General features: G+C 41.6%; 1 protein-coding gene across 6 annotated transcripts; it reads left to right on the top strand.

Moving 5' to 3' along the window:
* The first annotated feature begins 58 nt into the window (after window positions 1-58).
* On the top strand, window positions 59-19655 carry GOLGA1 (golgin A1). 6 transcript variants are annotated; one of them, XM_054220356.1, is made up of 23 exons: window positions 59-434; window positions 1813-2124; window positions 3680-3770; window positions 5164-5238; window positions 5734-5831; window positions 6355-6387; window positions 7133-7261; window positions 7564-7721; window positions 8122-8233; window positions 8356-8451; window positions 8661-8786; window positions 9943-10038; window positions 10470-10565; window positions 10804-10956; window positions 11164-11259; window positions 11972-12061; window positions 13305-13407; window positions 13631-13788; window positions 14232-14393; window positions 14921-14980; window positions 15332-15502; window positions 16508-16594; window positions 17097-19655. In XM_054220356.1, exons 2-23 carry the CDS (start codon window positions 1990-1992, stop codon window positions 17175-17177), a joined length of 2406 nt encoding a protein of 801 aa, XP_054076331.1. In that variant the 5' UTR covers window positions 59-434; window positions 1813-1989; the 3' UTR covers window positions 17178-19655. The 6 variants fall into 6 exon arrangements, 4 of the variants coding, with proteins under 4 accessions (XP_054076331.1, XP_054076327.1, XP_054076329.1 ...); XM_054220352.1 differs by lacking the exon at window positions 59-434 and adding an exon at window positions 1325-1421 and having other exon boundaries at window positions 7552-7721; XM_054220354.1 differs by lacking the exon at window positions 59-434 and adding an exon at window positions 1584-1694 and having other exon boundaries at window positions 7552-7721.
* Window positions 19656-19724: the final 69 nt, after the last annotated feature.

A 19724-nucleotide genomic window follows, 5' to 3' on the forward strand; every position in this document is an offset into this window, starting at 1 on the left:
TCTTACATTTTTAGTATCTTTGACTTTTAGAGCAATACTGTTTCTGTGACCAGATGTATTGCAAGTGCTTTGAAGATCTGAATATCCACAAATAGAGGAGGGGAGGAACACATCAGGCACACGTATCTGCCTTAAAAAGTAAGCCATGCTTTCTTTTTTTTCCCCTCCAAACCATTACTCTGCTAAGACAGATGAGATTTAGTTTGAGATTTCTGAATGTGACAGATCTTTTGGAGGATTAAGGAGTGTCTCTGCATTCCTATTGACTTATTGACGTGCCAGCTGCCCCGATGCACGCATAGATGTTTTGCTCTTAAAGACCCAGGTTTCGTTGGCGTGGAGAGCAGACCTCGGCGCAGCTCGCTGGCCCTGAGCAGCGCAGGTGGTACCAGAGCAAGCGGCAGCAGCTCTTCCTTCAAGAATAAAAGTCTGTTGTGAGTATCTGCCCCCTTGACTTTGCAGATTTCTTTCGGCACGTGTTTGTTACCACTTCTCAGTTGTAAGTGACTTGTTGGGGGCAGGATTTTGCCTGGTGCAGGCTGAAAAGCACAAGTTGCTCCTGCCCCGGCCGAGGCGAAGTGAGGCCGAGGGGACGCAGGTGGGAGTGGGGGGAGCACTGCCCCTGTCAGCCCCTCGGCCGAGGCAGAAGGAGCGTTTCCCCTCTCTGAGAAGCAGAGTATTTATTACCAAAAGTAATTTTATAGTGAATTGGTTTGAAGTTACTTTACAGCCATGCGTCTGTATATTGTATTTTGGTAAAAACAGATATTTTACTTAAAATATATATAGATATATGAATAAACTTTTTTTGGAGCAAGTACTCTCTTTGCAAGGGATCTGTAAATCGCCAAAGCAATGTAATACCGAACTGTTCTGCCGTTGTTTGGTGTCTGTGGAGGAAAGCTGTATGTTTGTATTTCTGCCGGGCGCCTCGGGGAAAAGCCAGAACTGCTGTTACTGCCTTGCCGAAGCGAACGCCTCGGTTTGTATTGGTAATAAAACCGAACCGCAAGGCCTGCTCACTGCTGCCGTCACCACGTTTTGAGCCTTTTTCACTGAATTTCGGGCAGATTTCCGTGCGCCGCCCCCCGCCCCACATCGCTCCGCTTTGGCTGTTCGCGCCGGGGGCCGCTCCGTGTCCGCGGGGCCCTGCCCTCCTTCACCGCTGTTCCCGGCTGCCGTCAGACCCGCCCGGCCCCCGGAGGAGTTTATCGCCAATTAACTGCGGCAACCGCTCGTGAGGAGGCGCCTGGGCCGCCGCGGGCGGGGACGAGGGGGGCCGGGGCCTGGGCCCGCCCCACCGCGCCTGCGCACCGCCTCGCGCCGCTTCCGGCCCGCGCGGCGCTTCCGGGTCAGCGGCGCCAGGGGAAGCGGGGGCCCCGGCGGCGGCGGCGGGGCTGGGCCGGGCCAGGATATGGGCGGTGAGGGGGAGCTGGGGGGCGGCGGGGCCGGGGGGCCGCGGGGAAGCCGGGGGGCGGCGGCGCCGCGGCTGCCGCAGAGCGGGGCAGCAGCAGCAGCCGCCGGCCGGCCGGCCTGGCGGAGACCGACGGGCCGGCCCCGAGCTTCTCTCGCCGTCGCGGGGGGACCGGGCTGCGGAGAGCCGCTCCCGCAGCGCATCCGGGCTGGCGGGGCCAGCCGTGCCACCCAGCGCTGCCGTGGGTTGGGTTTGGTTTTTTTAAAGGGTTCTGCTCGCGGTGAGTTTTTTCTCAGCGTTTTATAACAGCTGTGACACTAAAAGGTATTTAGTTATCTTTAAGTGTTTAATATGGGTAGAAATTCTTAGTGTGGAAACCGTATCTATTTAATTTGCAGGTACTGTTAGGCTATGGAGGCTCTAATGGAGCTAGAAATGCAATAAAACTGAGTGGATGAGGCACAAAATTAAATCTCAACATCTGGAAGCTTTAAACAGAGTGTCACTACATTAACCATATTGGAGGTAGTGGCTTTTCAAAGTACCTGGCTATTCCAGTGCTACAGAGCAGTAAAATGTTTGCAAAATTGAAGAAGAAGATAGCAGAAGAGGCAGCGATTGCTCCCAGGCCGGGGGGAGCTGCCAGGATACCCAGGTCTGGCAGCAAGGAGTCGGTTACCTCCGTGGGAGCAGACTCCGGAGATGACTTTGTAAGTTACGCTTTGCTTTGAAATTTGATTTTTCTTGCAGCATTTTTATTACAGCTTTACTCACAACAATTTAAGTCTAGTGTATAGGTTGACTATGTATTGGGGTGTCTTTGAACGTCTTAATGCATAAATGAATCATTAGCTTGAATAAACTTAAATACTGAAGAAAAAATGTTTGTATGTTAACCATAGGAGTTACCAGGAGGCTTATGTTCCCATGTAAACATGAGTTACAAAGCTGTCTCAGCACATAACATTGTTTAGCAGACATAAAACATTGAATAAAGCTGTAGTAATGTGTAAGATACCTATTTGTAAATTTAATTACTGAAGCAGTAGGAAAGTAAGCTGGGTGCTGGCTAGCGAAGGTCTTGCTGTGGTCCTGTGTTTACCATTTGGCTTCCTGGTACCCTTCCTACTTGAGCATATTGTTTATGCAACACATGTTCAGTTTTGCTGCGTTCAGAACTATAGTAGTTCCTCCAATGTCTGGTTTAAACTTTCTTTCACTATAAAGCATTGTTTGAGGAAGCTGTATAATTCCAGGGTTAAATGAAGCCCTGTAGTGCTCTGGCACCTCTGCCCCTTGATGGCTATTGTATTTTTAAAACCTGGATTAAGACACGGTGTTGCACTGCTGTTGGAGCCAACAGTACCCGCTGTATTGCAGCAAGTTGCTTTATTATTCTGATTTGCTGTCTGCAAAATGGAGAAGTTATTTACACAGTTGAGTTTTTACTTGGTTTTTTTCTGAAGCTCAGCTGAAATTCCAGTTCTATTAAGCAGAAAGTTGGAGCCCCTAATGTTTGAACACATTTTATAATGGAAATATATTAGTCTTCTGTTTTTCTGAAATTTTTTTGCACTTAATATGTTCCACATAGAAATTTCATTTACCGTCTTGTGAGTTTACAGAACAGAAAACAAATAACGATGGTAGCTGAAGTCTTGAGCAGTTTTCAGAAAATCTCTAAGAATGAGTTGTTTTAGCAATATTAATTTAACTGCTCTTAATATTGATTTTTATGAAGCAAAAAAATCCCCATTGAGAATCACGAGTCAGTTACGCAGTGGATTTTGCATGGAGAGCCCATTGCATGGCAAGACTACTGCGTTAGTGCTTAAGCGAGCTTGTCCCGTGTGAAGAGTGTTACTGTTTCTTTCCTACTTTTTTAGTTTTTCAAAAGACTTTTGCTTTGACCCATCCTGAAACCTGTGCTGTAAAGCCCGATTTCCACGCCCGCCCACCTTAGTCTTTGTGTTCTGCCATCTCCTCAGTGCCCAGTTGGAACAGTTTTCAGCTATAGCTTCTTTTAAAGGCGTTGTGTTTCATGGAACAGGCCAGCATTGCAGAGCTGACAATTTAAGCCCTTACTATTTTACTTCTTCAGCATTTTTTACACATTCTGCTGTGCTAGTACAACTTTCCCCTTTATGTGGGAAACCGAAGCATTATTCCTGGGTGGGGTAGCGTTTATTATCACAGAGTTAGTATATGGCAGCATCCACTTTTTCGAAATTTTGTAAGTTACGTGAGTGTTGTTTTTCTACCAAGGCTTCTGATGGAAGCAGCTCTAGAGAGGATCTTTCATCCCAGTTGTTCAGAAGAAATGAACAAATAAGAAAACTGGAGGTCAAGCTGTCTGGTATGTGTCTTGATACGTATAAAACCCTATTACTTTAGGAAGTATTTTCCTTTGAACTTAAGTGTTTTAATTTATTAAAAATACATGGGTTTAGGGTTTTTTTGTTACCATTTGTAACAACTCTGTTCATTGTCATCTAGGTAGCATCCAGTAGAACTGATTTTTTGTAAAGACGACTGACTCTCTTCTGCTGATTTCACAACACATTTACGTGATTCTTTTGAACAGCTGGGATAGTGTTTTGTCCCCATGCTTCAAATAGTGTCTTTCCCCACTTTCATTTTACTTATTCCATGTACGTAATGGTTTTGGTTCTCTTAAGATCTGAGCTTTCTGATGTAACACAGTAACCATCCTTAAAGAAGTGAACTTTGAAATGAAAAAAATTCAAAATATTCAAACAGTCTTGAGGCTTTTTTTCTTTCAAAGATAATACCTTGTTCTGTAAAGCTGTAGTAAGGGCCCTGCTCTGATGCTGCTCTCCATCCCTGTTGTATGGAGTGGATCAAAGACTAGGTTAAACTGTGTTACGCTGCTGCTTCCCAAAGCTCAGAGAAGGCCTTGGAAAATAAGGTAAGGTTATAGCCAGCTCAGGATTATTTTAGTTTATTTTGGAGATTTACCAGGCTCCTGTTCAGTTCAAGAAAATGTAGGATTCAAAAATGATTGTACATTGCAATTTGAAAGGGCAAAGCGTTCACCTGTTTACATAAGGTAAACTTAAAAGTGCTGGTTCGGGCTTAGTAGGAGAGAGGGAGGCTCTGAGTATTGAGAGACTCATGCAAGCAGCCAGTCAGTAAGTAAATCTGCCTTTCCATTGTACGTAAATTTCTTCCAAGTGCGTGTGTGTTTTGTTCTGGTTTTTTATATCTGCCTGCCTTGTCAGTTCTGCTCGGTAGGCTCAGTACTGGTAAGAGCGCGAGATTGTTAGCCGAGCGGGAGCCCCAGTCGGGGCTCAGCCCAGAGATACTGTGTGACTCCAGCAAGGAGCAGGATGGAACAAGGATGCAAGCGTCTGTGAATTGCCCCATCCTTGCATCCTCCAGCAAGAGAGACCTTTCCTAAAACAAGTTAAATAGATCACTGTTCTTGAATGAAGTAAAACGTGGGATAGTTCTTCATTCCCATTTTTGTATAACTAGCACACCTAGGATAGGTCCTCCTGTTTGTACCAACCATGTACCCTATGGACAGTTCAGAACTGTTTGCTTGTGTTCATTGTTATGGTCTCCCAAGTTTTCCTCAGCAGGAATGATTTTCTGATTGAGAAAATCATTGTCATTTTCCACTCATCCTTTTTTCTTTTTTTTTTTCTTTTCTTTTTTTTTTTTTATAAATTTCCTTCCCCAATGTCTGTTCATTCCTGGTCTGTGCTTCTCCCTCCTCCCACAAGATTATGCTGATCAGATCCGAAACTTGCAGAAGATAAAAGAGAAGCTTGAAAATGCATTAGAAAAGCATCAGGATTGTACGTACTTTTCTTTTTCCTTTTGTTTTTTTTTAAGTTGGAAATTGTTATGGTTGGAAGGAAATGGGTTTGATGTACAGATGTTTTAATCACTTCCTTTCAAACTGTGCACCTCTAGGTTGCAAACAGATAGACACAAAATCTTGCCTTGTTTACAGTGTAAAAAGCAGCAGTAGTGTGTTGGCTGTTGAACACAGTTGTTGTTATACTCCTTTTGCCAAATTTGGGGCTAACGTGCGGGAGAGACTTTTTTGAAACCGACAGCTTTGTTATAATCCAGTGAGGAACAGGACTGCTGTCTGCTGTTATTTCTGGCATTTGCACAGCGTGCAAGCGGTGCGAGGAAGTAGGTGGCACAGGGTTAGTGCTAGAGAGTCAAGATGGGGCTAATTACTTGCAGGAGAAGCTCTTTAAAGTAACAAATAACTTATAGAAAATTGAGAAGCAATTTTAAAAGAGGAGTTTTTAATATATCTGGTGATTCTCTGTTGATAGCCTCCATGAGGAAGTTTCAGGAGCAGAATGAAGCTCACCAGGCCAGTCGAGCCAAGATGGCTGAAGGAATGGCTTTGGCCTTAGAAAAAAAGGACCAGGTAAGAGAGCTTGAAAACTCAACTTTTGACCGTCTGTGGAGACCTGAGTGCGTGACCTTGATGTTTTGAGCAGGTGTCGCCATTAATTAAAATAGTCATTGTGCATTGTATTTGCTTAGCGTGCCAACATTGAGGAAAGAAGGGAGTATTCAGTTTAAATGCCAGAAATGGTGTAGGACTTCTCATGGTTCTGACTGTTCTCACTCTTTTTAAAAAGAGCCCACAACAACTTCTAATGTAAGGTTAAGCTTGCACTTGTGTTAGGTAAGATTCAGTTGCAGTACACCTGTTGTCACTTTTTTATTTTATTTTACTCGCATAAAGCTTATTCAGGTAGCATAAACGATTTCTCAGCTTTTATATTAAAACACTAGCTGTTAGTTTTCTTTTGCTGATGACCTTTTTAATGGTTACCACAACTTGATATCTCCGTTAACCGTGCAATTTTTTTTAAACTGTAATTGCTGTCCTTGAAAGTCTACAAACGGATTTTGATTTTTTTTTTTTCTTCTTTCTTGTTCAGGAGTGGATGGAAAAACTGGGTCAAATTGAAAAGGTAATTAAGCTTTGGAGTTTTGGGGTGGTCTTTCTTGTGCGTGTGTATTTGTAAGCACCAGCCTGTACGCTTCCTACAGCTCAACTCTGCGCAGCCCTTTTTATTGTTTGATCTTTGTTCAGTGGGAGAGGCCAGACATTTGCTTTCGTTACCAGCCCCAGTGCTTCAGGAGGTATATCTGGAGTTGTTTTTCAGAGGGGAGGCAAAGAATGATGGGTTGCAGTGAGAAAGGTATACTTCTGTAAGGGGGAACAATAGTTTCCTTTGTTACAGAGGAGGCAGCTGGGATGCAGAAGGAGATAGTGACTGTCTGAAGTCTTGCAGTAGATCATCTGTTTCATAAAATAAATGAAACTATGTGGTAGGGATATTTGTAATACGGGATTTCAGTCTTGTTCTAGCTGTTTAGCTTAGGCTATTTTAAAGTATCTCTGATTATGAAGACATTAAACATGCTACTATTTGCTGTCCATTTTCAAGAGTTCAGTCGCGTGATCACTGGCTGCCTTGTAATGAATATGGATATTTTTTTTTTGGTGATTGTAGAAGTTTGGTAATTTGCTCCACATTGCCTACTGCAACGTGAATGGGGACGAGTTTCTAGTTCTACACGTAGGACCATCAGAGAGCCTTACAGCTGCAAGGCGAGATTCCTTTCCCAGAGAGTCTAACTAAACTTAATCTATTGACTTGAAATGAGCATACCGGTATTCTCGGATTCCTTTTGTTTTTGTTGGTTTATCAGGAAAAAAAAATGCTTGAAACACAGTTACAAGAAATGAGGGAGCAGAGTTTGAACCTTTTTCAAAAAAGAGATGAAATCGATGAACTGGAGGGCTTTCAACAGCAGGAAATTGCCAAAGTTAAACACATGGTAAGATTATTTTAAACTTTTTTTTTTCTTTCCTGAAATTTCTGTTAGGCTACTGAGTTAGTGGTAGCTCTGCGTTACTTTTTTAGCCTTTGTGCTTGTATACAGTCTTGATCAGTGTCAAAATCCTAACAGTAGGTACGTAGTTTATTTCGACAGTGATTTTTCCTGGGAGTTATTTATTATTTCATTTAATTCAGCTCATAACTTAATAAGAGACAAGCTTCAATGAGAAGACTTTATCAGTATTGCCAGGTCATCTGTATTGTCAAAGATAACGTTCTAATATTCAGCTTTTGAAAAAGGAAGAATCTCTGAGCAAAACAGAGCAGGAACTAGAGGCATGCACTCAAGAACTAAGCCACGCTAAAGAGGTGCTTCGGGCTGCAAGCAACGAGTCGTCGGGCCTAAGGAAAGATCTGCAAGAGTTGCAGCAGCAGTTCTTGGAGCTGGAGGCACAGAGGTACGGATGTGGTGTGTCAGGAGGAGCAGTGCATTCGTGTTCCCTATACTTTGTGCCCAGTTCTGTCTTTTTGGAAGAGTTTATATATGTAGTGAGCTGACTGAATAATTGCTACTGGTATGCTGATGTGGGTGTAAATGCCAAGTTTATAGTTGTTTTCAAGCCAGTTAAAGTAGTACTTGTTTAGGATTTTGTAAGCTTGTTGTGATTTCTTTTTTTCATAGTTTGAATGCTTAACTGCCACTTTTTTTGGAAAATGTATAATCAAGCAGTGGCTGGTTTTAGGACAAGAAAACCTTGTTGATGTTGCCTGGCCCATTTTCATAAGAAGCAGAATTCTCTGCTAAAGATTATTTTTCTGGAATGGTATGTCACCTTTTTTTATTCTCTTTCTGTGAAGAGATGAACTAATGACAGCTGAGACAAATGCAGAAAATAAGATCACTGCTCTGGAGTTAAGAGAACAGGAGCTACAAACTGTCATTCAGCAGCTTTCTGTAGACTTGCAAAATGTAAGTTTGAGTTAAGTGAGATTTGATTCAAAGAGCTCCTTGTCTGCAGAAGTTAGATTAGATATCAGTTACGTGTTTTGGAAATCTAAGTTTCAAAGCAGGTAATTTCTCAAAATTTTTAGGCTCGAGTTGCTGGTTCTGATTGTGAGAAGAGACTGGAAGTGTTACAGGTGGAGCATGAATCTCTGAAGGTGGAATATGAACAACACAAGCAAAAGGTGAAGTGTTTTAAGATGCATCTGCTGTTGGCTGGTGTAAAGGTGCACACTTGGGTAATGTGCTGCGAGTTTGAAAGTGCTTTGGGATCATGTTGTCTTTTCGAATAGGACTTTTCTCTTCCTAATGGCAGTTTTTTTAAGTTAAACTGCAATGGATTACATAAAAGCTTTGCTACAAAAAAAGATTCTGTGATTTCTTGTTCTCACAGGTGACTTTTGAATTTGCTGAGAGAAGTAAACTTACTGAACAGCTGCAGGAAAAAGTGTCTTCCTTGGAAAAAAAGCTAGAAAGAAATCTTTCGGGGGATGAACATGTGCAGGAGCTACTCAAGGAGGTAATTATACATTTATAGACTGCTTAGAAGTGCAATCTTAGTGAGATTTTGTTAGGACATGAGTTACTTATCCTACATGGAAAGAATATACGATGAAGTAATGCAGGCACGTTTGTCCCTTCAGTGTATATTGGCATGTGGTCTGTGCTGGGCAGAATTGTGTGCATGACTCCATTGAGCCTGGTTATGTAGATATTGCACAGATGTCTTCATTGGTCTTTCTGCATTGTCTGTTTAGGCAATGCATCTGACTGCTTAGAAGCAAAAGAGCAGCTTTTTAACATGCCCACAGGAGGTAGAACAACTGGAGAGTTTTATTGGTTAATCCTTACAGAGAATAGTGCACGCTTCTCCTTGTTCGTCTCTTATTATCATGACTTGCAAAGCATTGAGCCAGGGAGGAACTGTTCTTGCACATAGACGCACAAACAGAAAGTTGTATATTGGAAGCTTGAGCCTCAGAAGCGTTAAGAAACAGCAGAAAACAAAGAACTTAGCTTGGGTCAATGCCCATTCTCTCATTACTTCTTGATCTCTTTCTGGAGCACCGATGCTCCCGCTCAGAATCGACTCGGAGCAGTGCTTCCCCAGCTGCATCCTGCGCTGGCAGGGAAGGCGTGCTCTTCCTGAGTCAGGTGTTGCCTACAAGACACATCAACTCATGATAGCAACAACAATGTTGCTATCATAAAAGAACTTGGCCTAGTAAACTTGAGCCAGTTTGAAGTCCATGTAGGGGTAGCAAAACATTTTGGAAAGTAAATACCAAAAGTGTTGGGTTTGTGTTTGCTGTGATGCAGCAGTTAAGCTCTCAGACAAAATATTTTTAATTCCTTAAACTTGGGCAGGGTTAGAAAATTATGACCTGGCTGTTGATTAGAACTTACATCTGGATCATGACAGGATGCCAGTGAATTTACCATTCTTAATTAATGATGTCATCTTAATTAACGATGTTATCCCCAGGGCAACATGATCTGTAGAGGCCCTATGCAGTAGCATCAAACTTGCTGGTTCCCAAGAGCAAAGCTGCATTGCACATCAAAATAACTGCTCCATATTAGTTTGACCTTATTAATGAAATAAGAAAAATGCTAATTAAAAAAACCTTCCCTCTTTGTTCATCCTTTGTCCTGTTTTTCATCTCAATGTTCAGAAAGCTACTCTTGAGCAGAAACTGGATGAAACCAGGCAGCAGCTACTAACAGACAGAACACATCACACCGAGACTGTGAACCAGTTGGAAACACAGGTAAATATTATTATTTTTTCACTATACATTCCCACTGTTCCCAGCATCTTTATGCCCTGTACCTCTTCTTGTGCTTTCAGCCAAAGGTGAGACTGTATGTCACACTTAGTCTTGAAAGGGAAGTCTAATTGATCAATGTCTCAGTCATCTCCCCACCTTCAGTGGGCCTAGAGGGTATGAAGTTGGAGATTTCATGCATATCTTCTCTGTCCTAAGAAACAAGTAGCTGAAGTGCAAGTGTTGCTGGAGGGTAGTGGCGTGGTGAAGAGTTTGTAAAAGCAGTGTGTGTCAAGTCAGCAGTCTCTCTGAACTATGTGGTTTTGTGGTTTTAATGTTTACCTTCCCCTACTGGGTCATCCCCCATTCTGTACATTTTTTCTAATAATGTAGGCACCAATGGGTAAGGAATTTAATGTATGGTTATATTTTAGAAAAAAGAACTGGAACAAAAACTACAGATTGCAACAGAAGCATTGAAAAAGAGCAAAGAAGCAGCAGCTGGGCAGGACCTGAAGATCCAGAAGCTGGTGAGTATGATGGTTCACTGCCCAGTCGCAGAGAGATTAATTTCTCTGTGTTGTTTCGTTACTCAAGTGTTTTCTTGCTGTTTGTCTCCTGAACTAGGGTCTGTATATGAGTACATGACACTCCTGCAAAGGAATAGTGTTGCTTCAGTTTGAGCATATGTCTCATGGAATGGTGTCCAATTCTTGTCAGAGCTTCAAAATACCATTTTATTAACGTAGTGGTTTTATTTCTCTTAAGCAAACTGATCTAGAGAGTGAAAGAAGTAAACTACAGCAACAGATTTTAAGTGAGAAACATCAGTATGATCAGAAAGTTACTGGACTGGAGTCTCAAATTGCTGCTCTTGAAACAGCTTGGGAATTTGATAAAACAGCTACTCAGCAGAAGATCGTAAGTACGGAAACTGTTCAGTGGACCATGTGAGCCTTCACAAAATGACTTTAACACAGCTTGTAGGCCTTGCATGCTCCTGGCATTATAAGAGAAGATCTCATACTTTGAGAAACTAAATATGAACAAAGCATTTGATGTGTTGAATTTTTAAATAAAGCATTAAAATAATTGTGCTTAGGTTTTGAGCAATCTCTTATTTTACAGAGCCAGTTGGAAAAGGAAAATGAAAATCTTAATGGAAGCAGAGAAGAGTATGAGACTTCTTTAAAAAAACAAGAGTCTGAACTGAACAGGCTAAAGGTAAGGGCTTACTTGGTTAGTGGCATGGGTTAAATACAGAGCTGCGTTTGAGAGACGGTTAACAGCAAAGTGTATTACATTCAGGTTGCATGTACTTCCAGCTGTAAATCAGCTTTGGTACTCAGTAGAAATGCATTTCAGGACCGTTACAAATGGGTGATCCTTTTCTGAAACAGAATGCTTGGGTCTGCCTAAATCAGGCAGAAATAATACATCTGCGTATTGTCAGGCATGAAGAGCTTTTTGAGTCCTGTTAGCAGTAATGAATACAGAATAGTTAAACATCAAATTCCATTCATAACATTCAAAACAAAAGTTAAATACTTAAATTGGTCAGGTATTTACAGCTTATCATTGGATTTACAGACTATAATTATAGATTGTTGAAACTTTTTTCTGTAGCTACTCTTGGATGCACAATTGGAATAAAGATCAGTTGCAGGAAGGAACTACTTTTTAATAGAGACTTCAAGCTAAAGGATGTTTTAAACATTGGATATGTTTGGCCTCTTGCATCAGTTCTGTGTTGCTCTTACATGTGCAGATAGCAGCAGTGCAGTAAAACAAAACAGTAACTGTCACTTGGAAGCGTAAATTATGGTGTGTTAGAACACCCGTAAGTTCTAGTTGTTAATGGGTTTGGGTTTAAACATGAGAGACTGACTTGATTTTAGTTGTCTTGAGTAACCTCTGAATTTCTTTTGGTTTGCAGAGTGAATTGAGCAGCAGAGAGACTGTCAGCGTTGAAATTGCCAAAGCATTGGAAGAAACACGAAACCAAAGAGAGGAATTACAACAGCAGGTTGGTTAATACTGGTGGTCTAAAATATATTTGGGTGCTCTCCACCTTGCACAGACCAGACTAGATTTGGACTTAATTATCATAGCAGTCAGTAACATTAATTAGAAAAGTATCCACAGCATGTGAGACAGCAGTGGTTGCCTCAGTAAACTTGAAACTTAAGGGTGTCTGTAAATGCCCGCACAAGAGCGTAATCAACTTATGTGAGTTATTACAGTGGAAGAATGTGAAACGCTGCTGACTGCAAAGTTAAGGATATTCCTAAGTTTGTAGGCTCGAGAGTTATGGCAAGTTGTGGCGGCTGGATATGAACAAGTGAGGGGAAGACCGGGTAGCAGCAAGTGAATACATTTGCGCAGAATGAAGGTGACTGATATTTCAGTGCCCTTTACATCTGTGAGCTGGTGCCTAGTCCCAGTGGGCCAGCCGTCCTGGGGCATTAGACTAGTTGGCAGTTTGTTTTAAAGAAACCTATTTGTTCTGTTGTTGTTCCTTTCAGCACTTACATCACATCTTTGTTCCTCTGAAGCACAGCAGTTCTAAAATTGTAAATTTCCTCATAGGAAGGAGCTTGTATCCAGTAACCAAATATAAATTCTGGGTGGTCTTGTTTTGTTCTTCTTTTATTAAAAATGGTCATGGTGGGTAAAATGAGCTTGTGTTTGCTGAAGCTGGGAACTGCCAGCTGAGCAAGTCTGACCGGATTTAGTCCCATCTTGTGGTTTCTTTATTCTTCTGGGACTGCTGTAGATCTATGCTTGCTTAGTCCAGCTGTATGTAAAAGGGGTGTAAGGCGATCGCTCGTTCTGCTCAGCGGCTGTTTTACAGCTGCCACCTGCTGGTTACGAGGCAATTTGTGATTGTGGCACAGAGTTTATCAGAAGTGAAGTGTGTTTTAGCCCTTACAGCACATTGACTTCAGTGCTTTTTAATGAGGTCGGTACTGTAGAACTGGTGCCTGCTGTGAGTCTCTGGACAGATGACAGACATCCACGTTGTATTACCTGTAACACTAATGCTGCGCAAACCACTTTCTCAAGGTGTTGTATTGCCTAGCACAGAGCTCAGGCAGCCCCTGCCAGTTGTAGATACCAGTTACTGATACAAGAATTCTTCTCCAGTCCTTCCCACAAAAAAAAAATAAATAGATTCTGAACCTCTGAGGTACGTTGAAATCTTTCAATGCCCTCTTCTAGTTTTCTGTCTTTAATGACTTCTGCTTGTTTGTTTGTCTGCTTTGAAGGTTTCACATCTGGCATCCTTAATAAAGGAAAAAGACCAGCTGATTGATGAAAAATGTGATATACTTCTAAAACAGAAGGAAGAACTAAACCAACTCAGTCAAGGTTAGACCAAATGAGCCTACTGTATCCCAGACAGCTTTATCCAAGTACAGCCTCTAGTTCTGGTCTTGTGTGATAGATTGTAATAATTCTAGATTTTCTTCCATATTTAATAACTTTGAAAATTTTGTATCCTTCAGTATTAATTAGTCAGTCTCCCTCCTGCATCCTTAAAAACAAAACCACTTTTTTTAATCAAAGTCTTATGTTTACACACCTTTCTCAGATCATGAAGCTGTCTTGCTGCAAATGCATCAGTTGCAATCTGACATAGAAGCAAGTAATAGCCGAGCAGTGGAGAAAGAAGAAATGGCAAGAAAGGAAATTGCTGAACTGAAGTTGCAGATACAGCAGTGCCTGTTGGCCAGAGAACATGAGAAAAATGTGAGTGCAGTTGCAAATCTGATCTGTTCAGACTTCTCAAGAAAATAAACCGGTGTGCAAGAGACCCCAGTTCTGTCATGCGTGGTGATACATGCTCTGACAACTTGCTCACGACCTGAAACACCAGCAGTGTAGACTACCATTATTTGTTGTTCCCTGTCTTCCTAAAGAAAGCTGTTTCCTGTATGGTCTGTGACTGGTTTATGAAAGACGCCCCATTATTTTGTTTGACTCGTAAAATCTCTTGAGAGAACCATTACGAAACCGATGAGACAGAGATGGAGCCAACTAGATTGTTACTAATGCTTTCTGGTTTAAAAAAGTCACCACCACCCCACCCCCAAAACCAACAACCAAACAGAAGTCAAGCCTTCTCCCTAGGGAGTGTTCATGGGCTGCAAATGTCGTGGTATCTCTGCAGTTCGCTCTCTTCATTTTTATAGGTTTCAGAACTAGAGGAATCAACAGGAGTCTTGAGTAACGAGCATTGCCATTCTCCAGAAAACCGTGTGGTGGAACAGAACGGAGAGGTAGCAGCTGCAGACGTTGTCAAACTTCAGAAGGATAACAGAGAGCTGGAACAGCAAATTGCTGAGAAAAACAAGGTGAACCGAAACAGCAGAAACAGCTGTTAGTCTTTCCCCTTTTAATTAGTAAGTCTAATAATTGGTGCTGCTTACGCTGCAGCCTTAGAAGGACAAGCTTACCAAAATGACAGATCCAATTTGAATCCAATATTCTGTGAGTAATTTGTTTTTTTCCTCTGGATTGTACAAGGATATAGCAACAGTGGATAAAAACTGCAGCCAGAATTGTAGGAATACTTATCTATTCTGGTGGAAAGATGCAGCAAATGATACTGTTTACAGCTTTCCTACAGAGCCCTTTTGTGTGAATGCAGCTCACTTCCACTGTGCTGTCCCATGAAAGCCCAAGTATCCTATCTCATGCCTGCTAATCTGTGCAGCTGGAAAGGCAAGACATCAGGTTGCTTATTCGGAGCTGTGAACATTGTTTAATGATTGTTTCATTCATTACACCTCTTCGTCGTGGGTTTTTCCAGAGATCTGTGGGTCAAAATGCATCCTGACAATGAATACTGTATTAACCCTGTCCTTTACTCCGCTTACAGATGATAAAGCAGCTACAGCAAAGAATGGCAGAACTCAAGAAAACCCTCCAGAAAGAGTTGGTAAGGGTTATGTTTTTTCAGTCTCTTCAGCTGGCGCTTACTGACAGCTACTTGCACTACTAATTCCAAAAGCTTGACTGGTAGCTAGAGCGTAACTTTTTTCACTAGGGATGTCTGCAGTTTCCCTGTGTTTGCAGGCAGATCGGTGAACCCTTAAATTAAGGAAGTACGGTATTCTGGCTCATTTATTGACTGGATGGTGTGACAGGTAGCCATCACCACTTGACTCTTGCAACAGAGAATTTTAGTTACAGAACACCTGTGTTTGGTTACCTTGGGCGTCTAATACATTTCTGTAGATTGAACAACTGAGGTTTGATTGCTTCTTACAATGTACTTCTCTTTTTTTAGAAAATAAGGCCTGACAGTGAGGTACCTGAAGTACGTGAAAAAGCAAATTCTGAAGTGCCTAATGCTTCTGTGACTGTCACAAACAACTCTGATTTAAATGACTCAAGGGAGATAAACTTTGAATACCTTAAACATGTTGTACTGAAATTCATGTCCTGCCGGGAATCTGAGGTAAAGATGTACACTTGCATTTTCTTTCTAAGTCTGTCTTCCTCTAGAAACTGCCACCCGTTACCTGCCAAGGACAGGACACTTCTATGCCAATTCCATACTTTACATCTAAAAAGTTGTTGACTGATTCAGCACAATGAAGCAAAATAGCTAAGAGCGATATGTTTGGAAGTACAGATTATAAGGAACTAAATGAAAGGAAAATGTGAAGTTTTGAGAGGTAGTTATGTCTGGAAGTTAAAGATCTGAAACTACAAGACATTCCTTCTGCACTACTCTGAAAAGCATATGGAGTGTGTAATTAGAGTCAAATGGTTGTATATTTAAGAAAGACAGCCAAAAAAAAAAACCCGAAAAAAACAAGAAAAAGACATAAATTACTTGCTGTTGATCTGTAAGAAGTAATTCCTTGTGCATTTGGAGCTCCTTCACATTCTCCACATTGGGTCAAAAAAGTTAAAGGTAAAAAAAACTCATGCGCAACAATACACTCTGCTTAATGGCAAGTCAGTGGGTAAGATCAAGAAATAATTGCGCAACTCCATGGTATCCTGAGTGCTTGACTCCTTTACAAACTCTGCATTGTGTGCCCCATTTAGAATATTAGTACTATAGTGTTAATAGACTCAAGTGTATATTTAAATGGCACAATTCTTCCCTGCCTACATGCTGGTTTGATCAACTGTTCTAAGCTTAAAAAAACCTAGGATGCCACGGGAGCCAAGCTGCTTCTCTGTTCTAACTAACTAGGCTCCCCATTTGTCGTCTTTCCCTAAAATATGCAAACCAATGTTAAAGAACAGAAAGCCAGGAAACAAACAGAAGAAATAAGATACAGGCCATCCTAGTCTATTGGAACTGGGGATAACGGAAGGCTGCTGGTCTGCTCTTCGCGGGTGTGACTAAAAAGTCTGTGACTAAACCTGCAGAAAAACTGCTGCATCATAGTCCAGAATGTAGAGCCTGAGAGCGTCTTAGGCAACACAATGCTGTGGTTTCTTTCAGGCATTCCATCTAATTAAAGCTGTATCTGTGTTACTGAATTTTTCCCAAGAGGAAGAAAACATGCTTAAAGAAACTTTGGAGTACAAGGTAAGGGTTCTGTTCACTTGTAGTCTCTAACGGGACTCCCAGCAGCCAAAATGAAAAGTCTTAGATGCTGGGAGATCATGAAAAGTATCTTTTCCAAATGTTAGCTACAATAAAAAAACATAATTTATTATTAAAATGTTAGCTAATCACATACATGCGTATCGTAAATTGTCCACTTCAGTGAGGGAAACAGCAACTTTGCAGTGCTTCAGAGAAGGAGTAACGGCACGGTTTTGCCCAGAGGACTCAGTCCGTGGAGGGAAGGCAGAAGCTCCTTGCTGGAGTACAGTCAAATATTCAAAAGCAGGAAGCCAAATTCTTGGTTTGTCCTTGTGTGAAACTATTTTCACTTCAGTCTGAAGTCTGCGGCGTTCTGTTTTATAAAGGATTCTTTCCATCAAATGAGGGGGAGATGCCTATGACCGTATTCTTTCTTTTTCAAATCTTCAGCCTCTTAAAAGTGTGAACCTGGCATAACGTGTATTGTGCTTTCCTATCCTAGATGTCATGGTTTGGGTCCAAGCCATCTCCTAAAGGCAGTATCCGGCCGTCTATCTCAAGCCCAAGGACACTGTGGCCTTAAGGGAACCTGAAAACAGGCAGTCAGCATCTAGCCACTTTTTTCTGTGAAAAGAACGCTGAACACACTAATTCAGGTGTGTCTTAATCACTGTCATTGCAGTATTTTGTACAAGAATTTCTGACACTGTTTACAAAACTAATACTGTGCAAGGAGAAAATTTCACTACAAACTGAAACACCTCTTCTGGGTTGGATTTGGGACCGTTGTCTCGACGGTCTCAGTGGAAGTCGGCTCCTTGTGCTCATCGCTCTTGCTTTCTTGGCACCAAAGGGTAACGTTAACCTCACTAATAGCGGTGCTGGCAGTTCAGGCTTCTGACGCGTGCGTCTCTTATGGTGGTGATTCCAGCTTCTGGTTTGGAGGGCTGAGTTGAGTAACCGGGCACAGTAAAGCTTCCTCGTCTCGCTGTGGAAAGCAGGCAATGGAAAGGAAATGTTGGCAGTACTGTACTGACTTTCTGACAGTTTGAAAAGCCTTTCAAAGAACAGGAGCAGGAGCTTTAACCAAAAAAGAAATCTGCCTTGCCTTGTTATACTGACATAACTAATAGTTTGCATTTTTTCATATCACTGTGTAATTTAAGGTGCGTATATCCTGGCCTGCAGTCCTGAAGGCTGCATGTTGATGATGATTATTTAATTTGAGAGCACAACTTTAGAGTTGTCTGATTTTACTTTTCTTAAAGAAAAATAATATTTAAAATGGTCTTAATTATAGTACCTAATACTCAGTCGCCTTTAAAACTAATCTATTAGCCTGTACCATACGTTGTTAGCATTGGGGAGAAGGGGGTAGTAAACCATTTTAAATTTTTAAAGCTGAATTCCAGGTATTGTAAATGCACATGGAGAATACCTTTTATTTAAAAAAAAAAAATCTAGTGACAAAGGGTAAAGAATATTGGTACTAAACACTTTGATTTTATTTTTTTTTCTTCCAAGTCTGCTAGCAACAAATCTTCATAACCAGTATCCGCCTCTTGGGTTGTGGTTTTCTGTACTTCAAATACTGATGCTTAAAAACTGTTATGAACATGTAGTGGGCTGTTAACTGCATCCTAACTACATGGTAAAAGAAATGCTGCTTGGGAGGTTTTTGGTTTTGAGGGCAAAATTCAACTCGTAATGAATAAATCTTGGTTCCAGCAGCTTGCTTTCCTTCCCCGCTAAGAAAAGGGGACCAAGGTGGCACTTGCCTCACAAAGTGGAAGCACAATTTTGCCCATAGTTATTGACACTTCTACAAAATCCAGATGAAAACGGGAAGGAGCAGCAAGTCTGGCTTCTTAAAAATGGGACGTATTTTCAAAAAACTACATATGTCTGGAATTCGACGAGCAGGCTGCAGTTCTGGTAATTCTCTTACAATGAGGTCTGTGTTACTAACAATACTTTTATTAAATATATTCAAGAAAATTCAACCTGTCCTGTAGTAGAGATACGGTCACTGTTCAGGTTTTTAACTTTGCTTTGCTAACAGGGGTCTGAATGACCTTGGTGGTGGCAGTCGAGATGTAGCGTTAGAGGTACAGCACGGGAGCTGCGCCCCGCTGCCATGCTCCCTCGTGCTGTGCTGGAGATGGAAGTATCTTCCACGGGAGGTCAGTCGTCAGAGCGGTGAATGAGCTGCAGATCTAGACCCCAGCGGCCGCCCCGGTTCTCCTTAATCAGCCATGGCCCAGACACAGGTACTCGCAGTAGCTGTTCCCTTGGCACAAGTGACACTCCTCAGTTTAGAGCTGGGTTATATTTATTTAAAGTCAAGAAAACCAACAGGGTTTTTTTAGTACACTAAAGCTTGTCCAAAGCCAGTCTTTAGTAACCTGATCCATGGCCCTTAACGATAGCATAGGGAAGTTTGTGGGATGAGTACGACTCTGCTCTAATACAAAAACAGACAATCAAAAAGTGGGTTTATATCAGTTGCTCTGGTACTGAAACAAAGCAGGGGCAGGATGGACTGTTGGTTCTGGGAAGATTTTGTTCTCTAAGGTCTTTTTCTTTAGAATGTCCCTCTGCCCCGGCCTATTTCTGTGGGACCTGAGACCAGGGGACAGGATTCCCTCTGCTCACGCCGATGCCTGCTGAATGACTAATCGGTTTATGGTGATCCTGGCTTGAAAGGTTACTGCTGAACAGTAAGAAAAGCAGTATGGGCAGCCTAGACTAACGAGTGACAACTTAAAATCTTAAATTGAAGTTGTGTTAGTGAATATATAATTTAAGATCCGAAAGCTCATACAGGATCAACTTACCATAAACTAGTTCTTAAGTGTTGAATTTTCTTTAGATATCAGAGCAAGAATGGTGTGTATGCATATATTAAAAAGCTAATGCACTTTCCCTTGTATAAAAACAGTGGTATACATAATCCTTTCTATGGCCATTGGATTTCTTTCCTTCTATGCTGTAAATATGGATTGTATTATGAAACACTATGGAAATTTGTGGTGCAATACATTTTGGATCAAAACCCTAATCTTGATTTCTTTCTTTTTATAGTTCTGGTTATCTCCCCTGGGATGCTATAGCTATTTAAAATTGAGAG

Source organism: Rissa tridactyla, chromosome 14 (genome assembly GCF_028500815.1).
Source record: "Rissa tridactyla isolate bRisTri1 chromosome 14, bRisTri1.patW.cur.20221130, whole genome shotgun sequence".
In the NCBI taxonomy this organism is placed as follows: domain Eukaryota; kingdom Metazoa; phylum Chordata; class Aves; order Charadriiformes; family Laridae; genus Rissa; species Rissa tridactyla.